Source organism: Lates calcarifer, linkage group LG23 (genome assembly GCF_001640805.2).
Source record: "Lates calcarifer isolate ASB-BC8 linkage group LG23, TLL_Latcal_v3, whole genome shotgun sequence".
Taxonomy (NCBI): Eukaryota; Metazoa; Chordata; class Actinopteri; family Centropomidae; genus Lates; species Lates calcarifer.
Window position 1 is genome coordinate 11,518,030 of NC_066855.1, and position 7,621 is coordinate 11,525,650.

General features: G+C 37.2%; 1 protein-coding gene across 5 annotated transcripts; it reads right to left on the reverse strand.

The window, feature by feature from the left end:
• Positions 1–9: 9 nt before the first annotated feature.
• On the reverse strand, positions 10–6,604 carry LOC108901719 (catechol O-methyltransferase domain-containing protein 1). Of its 5 annotated transcripts, none has more exons than XM_018703330.2 (8): positions 6,465–6,577; positions 5,031–5,222; positions 4,198–4,322; positions 3,952–4,057; positions 3,411–3,529; positions 2,374–2,428; positions 475–608; positions 10–356 (listed from the first exon to the last, which is right to left on the reverse strand). In XM_018703330.2, the coding sequence occupies exons 3-8, from the start codon at positions 4,300–4,302 to the stop codon at positions 204–206; spliced, it is 672 nt and encodes a 223-aa protein (XP_018558846.1). In that variant the 5' UTR covers positions 4,303–4,322; positions 5,031–5,222; positions 6,465–6,577; the 3' UTR covers positions 10–203. The 5 variants fall into 5 exon arrangements, with proteins under 5 accessions (XP_018558846.1, XP_018558847.1, XP_018558845.1 ...); XM_018703331.2 differs by lacking the exon at positions 6,465–6,577 and adding an exon at positions 5,952–6,102; XM_018703329.2 differs by lacking the exon at positions 5,031–5,222 and having other exon boundaries at positions 6,465–6,604.
• Positions 6,605–7,621: the final 1,017 nt, after the last annotated feature.

The following is a 7,621-nucleotide window of genomic DNA, read 5'->3' on the forward strand; positions in this document are numbered from 1 at the left end:
AATGGCATGAACAGTTTTTTAAATTCAAATTTATTTACCATTTCATTCAACACTGCACTTTGTTTTGTAATAAAACTGATCACATAAAAATACAGCGTTACAGTGTACCTCAGATAATAATGCACCCTACTTAAAGAATACGTTCAGCATCCTAGTGTTACTTTCCAAGGCCTATAAATCATTGCACCTATCAGACACCTGTCCTATAGTTTGATGGCAAGTGTGAGTCCATCTCCCACTGTGAGCATGCTGAGGCTGATGCGAGTGTCTCTGTGCAACTTCTTGTTCAGCTTGTCAATGGCCAGAGTGTCTGCGTCATCAGGAGAAGGATTCAGCACCTTCCCACCCCACAGCACCTGCAGGGAAAATTGTATATATATATATAAATATATGTGTATACACATACACACATATATATTTAGCTGCTCGAAATATCCTACTGCTAGAAGTCAAACTTAAGTAATAAGGCCTTACGTTGTCAATGGCAATGACGCCTCCTTTCCTCAAAAGCTCCAGAGACTTTTCATAGTAGTTGTCATAGTTAACTTTGTCTGCATCAATGAAGGCAAAGTCAAATGTTCCAGCCTGGCCAGCAGCAAGGAGATCATCTGAAAGAAACAAGATGAAAGAGAGAGAAAAATTATACTAAGGATTATTTGCAACTGAAGATTGTTAACACCTGTCTCCTGTTGAGAAAACACATTTGGAAAGATCTTCTCCCATTTTGAATTACTAGTGAAGTAAAGTTCAGTTTAAACTATCCATAATTGTAGCCCATTCTGAAAGAAAGAATGAATATGCTGTATTTCTCCTTCACACTGTAAATGTGAAATAGCTGCTACCAACACTTCATACATTTCAGACAAGTGTTCTTCTTTTTAATTTTTTGCTGCTTTAGTGAACTGAACTGACTAAAACTGAAAAATAATTTCATGGAAAGTATGAGCAAGTACCGTTAAAACGTCGCAGTGTTAAATAACTTTTTATAACTTTTTTTTAAATTTTGTTGATAAATAATCTATCTCACCTGATCAATAAAATAAAAATGTTTGGTAAATCAATGCCATGTGACCCCGCGATGACCTCTTCGACGATTTACCTGCGATTTAAGCATTTGACGTCATTAGACGTCGTCGCGGTCTCTGTCAGTCAATATTTGCCCAAGTGGGGAAACAACTTCAAAAAGTGAGCTTAAATACCAAAATACGTCTCTGTATTGTGCTTATTTATAAATATTTCACGCTTAACTTTTTTTACGGACATGACAGGATTAAGAGAGGAGCAGCAAATGGATCTCTCTGGAGGGACAACCGGAATCCAGGTTTTGCACCAAATCATACGTACAGGTAAGCTGCGGTCACGTACATTATATTCAGTTACCTTATGTGACATTTCACTTAAAACAATGCAATCCCTTGTTCTGTTATTTAACACCTGACTAGCCTATATGAATGGATTTAATTAAAACGCAGCTGGGTGCTAAGTTGGACCTGATTCTGTGGTCATATGGTATTTAAGGAAGCGGATTTCAGCTTTGACGTTTTTACCAACCACACCACTAACTAATCACTGGCACAATTCACAGTGTTCGTGGCGTATTTTTTCATTTATAGCGTAGAATTGGTGGAAGAAGTAAGGTTAGGCTCTGCAAAAGTGTCAACACCACAGTGTAGAAAGTCAGTTAAAGTGCGATTATGTAAATGGTCGCAGAAAAGCATGAAAGTAAACTTAAAGCACCAAAAGTAAAATTATCATTTTGCAAAATGGTCCATTTCAGAATAGGTTGTTTGATGTAATCGGATTATGTACTCAGCTGGTAGTTTATCAGGTACAACTTGCAAAAACCAATTCAGTCCAATGCATCAGTCTTGCAAGTCCTCCCTTCATGAAGGTTATAATGGTCTGTTTTTATTGAAATTGTTTTGAAGAGATGTCGATACAGCTGTATGATAATTTTGGCGGCAGTGTGTGGTGCTCGGCTACTGATACATTAATGTGTGCATCACTTCAGTGTTGAGACTGATAAAATTGGGTGTAATTTTAATTAAAATACTGCTGGGTAGCTGTGAACTTCCCTCCAATTAAGTCTTGTCCTATCTATACCATATATTAAAATTTCTATATATATATTTTTTGTATTATAACATTTAAAGTCAAAGCCACTAGAGACAAAAGTTATCAGGTACATTTAGTGGAGTTGAGACAACAATATTTTCCTCTGAAATGTAGTGAAGTATAAAGTAGAAAAACTTGTAAGATGTGACACCTGAAATGTGTTATTTCAGGCATAAGCGATCTGGGAGGCTGTGACTTTTGCATTATGTACTGTCAAGTTAAGAACAGTGAGTTGAGAGAATAGATGTATTACTGTACCTAGAGTTTTCAGTGCCGGCTGTATGCGTAGATCAATTTTTTGCTCAACTCCAGCCTGTAAACATAAAGAAGCAAGACTGTTTTCAAACGTGAAAGAGCAGATGAGTTGTCTGAGAACAGGTGAGAAAGGATGTATTGCAGTATATCAGGATTCCTTTCATGAGTGTATCTACATGCACAATAAAAATATATTGTTTTTGAATCAGTTATGCAAACACGATGTTTACAATAACCCGGTTTTGATCTTTACTAGATAATGGTGAATCAAAATAAGATATCAGCATAGGCACTGCTGACTCGTTGTTTATGTATTGTATGTAGTGTTTGGCCTACTCAAGATAGTCAAGTTGCTTGTGTAGGAAAGATTTTTTTTTTCTTATGAAAATATACGTAAACAGATTTTCTCTAAATTAAAATATTATTCCAAATATTCAGAGTATACCATGCTTGAAAATGTTGTTTACAAAAATCAAATCAAATATTTTTTCAGAAGTGCAACTAATAGTTAAATCAATCGATTGATAGATTGTTTAATTTTCCAATTTATTGTTAAATTGAAAGCATCAAAAAACTGCCAATCACAGCTTTGCAGAGGCCAATAATTGTCTTCAGATTGCTTTTCTTTGTCCAACCAACAGTCCAGACCGCAAAGATAGTCAAGTAACAATGATATAAAACTGAGGAAATAGCAGTTTTATGCTATATAAATGATAAATCAATTGTTAGAATAGTTGTAGATTTATTTGGTTTGGTAATTGTTTTGTAGTGTGCCACATCCTTTGGCAGATTGGTACAGTTGTCATCTTTTATCACACTAAAGACCAGCAGACACTGAAGTCTGCTCCACATGCAGATGCACAAACTTGTGTCAAACAGAACTGCAGTACATCTGTTACCTGTGGTGCATGAAAATCCTCTGCACTGATCAGCACTTTGCAATATGGGAATAATACATCAGTATTAGTCGTCATATATTAAACCTCACAATGACACATACAGTGTTTTGGCAAATAACTAAAAACAGATGTGAGTTTTACCTCTTTCCAGAAGGGTTTTCCAATGTTGGTGTAATCCTCACTGATATCACACGCAACCACAACTCCGTCATCAGGCAAAGACAGGGCCATGTTCAGTGTGTTGTAACCTGTGTATACTCCTAAAATGCAATGAGAAGGTACTAAAATCAACAGGATGGATGACAATAGAAAGGGAAAATGGACACTTAAATAGTAACTCAGAATAATGTTCTGTTTTTACACAGGCAGTGTGTTTAAAGGTGCTTAAGTGACCGGGTTACAGCCGGCTTTCTGAAGTACTCTAATTTCTTATATGTCAAAGTATACAAGAAACCCGATTTCTATAGTCCCCAGATACATTTCTTGAGGAGAAGACAGTTTCTTGGCCACATATACACATGTAGCCAGATTTCTAATCAGCTTCTTACATATGTGCCTGACAAAGACCTACAGTTAAAAGTAAATAATGTTTCTTTAGGACCATAGTATTAAACTGTCAAAAATGATGAACAGCCAGATGTACAGGCTTCAGATACTGGATGTGATATTAAATTGCCCTTACCGATCTCTAATGCTTTCTTGGCTTTAATTAGTTTTGCAATATTGGCCATGAACTGCGCCTGTTCACAGGCAACCATCATGATATTCCAGGAATCTTCCATTGTCCTCTGAAAGAAATGAGCAGAAACCAATTGCATCATTTAAAAAAAAAAAAATGACACTGTGAAACATGATTGCACCTTATGACATCAAGTGCCTAAATGTGCCAAAGATAAGCATTATATTCCGGATACCAGGACATCCTTACCAGCCTAAGTTTTTTCAGGGCCGGATGCTCCCTCATTGAGTGATTGAGGACATACTGCATCAGTGGGTTGTCTTTTCCCCCGCAGTGACTTTTAGAGATGCTCATTATGGAAGATTTCTTCCTCCCTGCAGACAAATATGAACAGTGAAACAATTATAAGGATCTTAAGAGCACGATGATATCATGGGACCTACCATCCAACTCCAGTAAACTGAAGTCTGGTCTAAGTTAATGTATTTTTGATTTAGATTAGATCAAACTTAAATGATCTAAGTGAGGAAATGCAGTTATTCCAGCAGCAGTAAACAGAAACAGATAAAGACATAAATACTGGAAATTGTTAGACAATATAGCTTGACATCTTGAGGACTATATGAAAGCAACTGAACTTGCTTTAGGTTCTTGAAGATGTTCAACCTCTCATCTGAAAGGCTTTTATAGTTCTGACTGACTGGTGGGGAGTCCCAGGCATTTAAGCTGAGATTTGTTAAGGTCATAGATGACTTGTTGACCCACCTGGCCTTCATGTGTTACACAAGTCTTAGAGTGAATTGGTGGTGGGTGAATAAGCTGCCTAGGGAGGCATCTCAAGACTGCATTGTAAGTGGTTAACAAGTGGTGTTGCAGACCACCTCCACTGCTGAGTGATGGATGTTCTAGGTTGATGTAGATGGCTTCTTTCACCTCTCTTCGAAACCATCGCTCCTCCCTGGCCAAAATATGTACCTTGCTATCTTCAAATCAGTATCCCTAGTGAACCTCAAGAGAGTCCAGTTGCCTTTGTATAGCACTAAGAAATACCACGACCTCGATGACTGAGACTTTTAACAGACCTTAGGTCGATACAGTGAATCAGTCTGGACTGACAGATCCTTGTGACATCTGTGTTCTGAAGTTTGTGATTTGCATTTGCACTAGATAGTGTTTGTACATGTCACTTCAGGAACTGTCTGGACAGCACTGGATATTCCGGTTCCTTTAAGGCTTTGTAGTGTTGTGATTACCACCATGAGAGTCAGTAGAGGCTGGATGGGAAAATTAATGAATTAGTGAGGTGGACTTTACACTGGGTGCCTTTATTTATCTGTGCAACTCTGTAAACCTGAGGCTGTGTCTCTCAGAAATACATTATCTTGACATGATTACACACACTTTTTTAAAGTTCAGCTTTTCTAAATGTATTCATGTTGATCAGAGACTACAAAACATATTAATACACTGAATTATGTTTTCTATTCATATTACACATGTTTTAATATTGAACTGGTGTGTTATGTAATCTTAGCTGATAAAAGGCGCTTTAAGGTAGCATAAGATAAGATTCATTTACTGAGTCACTCTCTGTAGCATTCATTTGTTTTCCATGAATCTCAGTCTGTGAGATATAATTTTTACAACTAGATATCAAACACTTAAAAAGAACTGAAAAAGAATGAATTAACTTGTTTTCCCATGGCCCAGACCAGATAAACACAGATCTACACTGAAAATTGCTGTACTTTCGAGCTGGCTTTCCATTCAAAGGCAGTTTTTAAGTACTGTATTACCTTTATTCTGTCTGACAAAACAGAGGAACATTACAAATCTCTGTAAAGATTCTCTAAGACCACCAGGTCTACACAAACCCACTCTATTTAGAGTCCTAGACCTGTTCTTTCACTGCCCTCTACTGATTTAAATCCCCTCACACAACATCATGGTGTAGTAGCGACGTTATAAAGCTTTAAAATCACATCTTAAGTGTTCGTTCTTACCAAAGACATAACCGGCGACAAACACAGCTCCCAATGTAATGGATCCAACTAATGCTTCTTTGGAAATATTTCGAAAAGACATCACCATATGGACACCTGTGATACCACACGATTAAACTGATCTCAGCTAAATCGCTTCCGTGTTTGCCAAGGTTTGAACCGTAATACTTAGAATAAAGGCGATACCTCACCGCGGTTACAGAGATAAGGGCAGTATGAAAGACTTCTGTTGCGCTCCTATCGGTACACTATGAATTCAAGAGTTCGGCTATGACCGTCATGTGACTGTCATTGTGTTCAGCAGCGATGCTTCAAGGAAAATGTAAAACATGCAGTGTCGCCACTCCAACAAAGAGCGAGCCACATGGAAAATGTGATAAAATAATGATGCTTAATAAACAGACTGAACTAGACAAGTCCCTCCAGATTAGCAATATGTTACAAAGATGAGACCTGATTCATAAAATGTAACCCACCTCTTCCTACAAACCGTTGCGCGAGAAAAGAACTCACCACGAAGTAGCGCCTCAGAGGGACGTCCGTTTTCACAGAGACAGACTGAATGAATTCCTGCTTAAATGAACCTTAAAAACACGGTCAGTCATGTGTATATAACGGCGGTCATATGACCTGCTGCAACGCTTATGATAGGACTATAAAACAGACGCCCACTGTCTTGACTCACCGCTTTGTGCAAGTGCACGTCTCTTGTTATTATAACATATCAGAAGGTATTAACGAAGATTATGTCAGAGTGCAACTGAACGGAGGTGGACCAAGTATTAACAGCTTGTACATTACTGACTGCCTGCACTTATCCTGCTGCAAGTTAAAGTTCTGCATTCAAAACTTATGTCATTAAAAGAGCAGAAATATTGTCTTTATCATCTGCTGTTACAAAGCCACTTTTTGTCATACTTAGTATTACTGAGAATGGCCTCCCTTTATAGTGATACACACACACACACACACACACACACACACACACACACACCCAGTGTGTCACAGTTCTTGCCTTGTTTTATTCTCACCAAGTTACAACCAGCAAATAGCCATTGTGCTATAGGCAACTATAAAACGATAATAATCATTTCATTCACTTACTGATAACAAGTATGTTGAGGATGGCATGAGAATTTTCCTTGAATTAATGAAAAACAAATTAAATCCATCCATCTATCTATTAAAGATGAAAACCTGTATGTCAGAGAGAGTGACAATGTTGACAATGACAATAAATGTTAGGAAAACCACATCCTCCATGTTGGTTTGTCTGCACTCTGCTGGTTGTAGCTGTAGAAGATTTATGCTGAATATACCAGGAATGGATCATATGGTTAACTTTTAAAAATATAAGTATTGAATAATGCTGCACTCATTGATTCATAAATTTTCTATAATTTTTTTTAAAAAAAATATAAAAATAGAAATAAATATAAATACACATATGTGGGTAATGTATGAGGCTGATCCTTCCCATACAAGTACAACAATTACATACACTGTAAAAATAAATAAATAAATACATTTAAAAAATTGAAGGCGGAGACTTGTAATATAGGCATTCATCCAGAGAGGGGCAGTGTTGTTGTGGCAATGAAACCCACTTTCACTTACGATGGTGTGTTTACAAGGTTCCAAATGAGTCAGATCTTCAGACAAAATTTTAA

Coding starts and splice junctions, on each gene's coding strand:
- LOC108901719 (XM_018703328.2), bottom strand. CDS start 6,039: ATGGTGATGTCTTTTCGAAATATTTCCAAAGAAGCATTAGTTGGATCC. Junction 3,530..3,951: donor CAAGAAAGCATTAGAGATCG/GTAAGGGCAATT, acceptor ATTGCATTTTAG/GAGTATACACAGGTTACAAC. Junction 2,429..3,410: donor GAAAACCCTTCTGGAAAGAG/GTAAAACTCACA, acceptor TTATGTTTACAG/GCTGGAGTTGAGCAAAAAAT.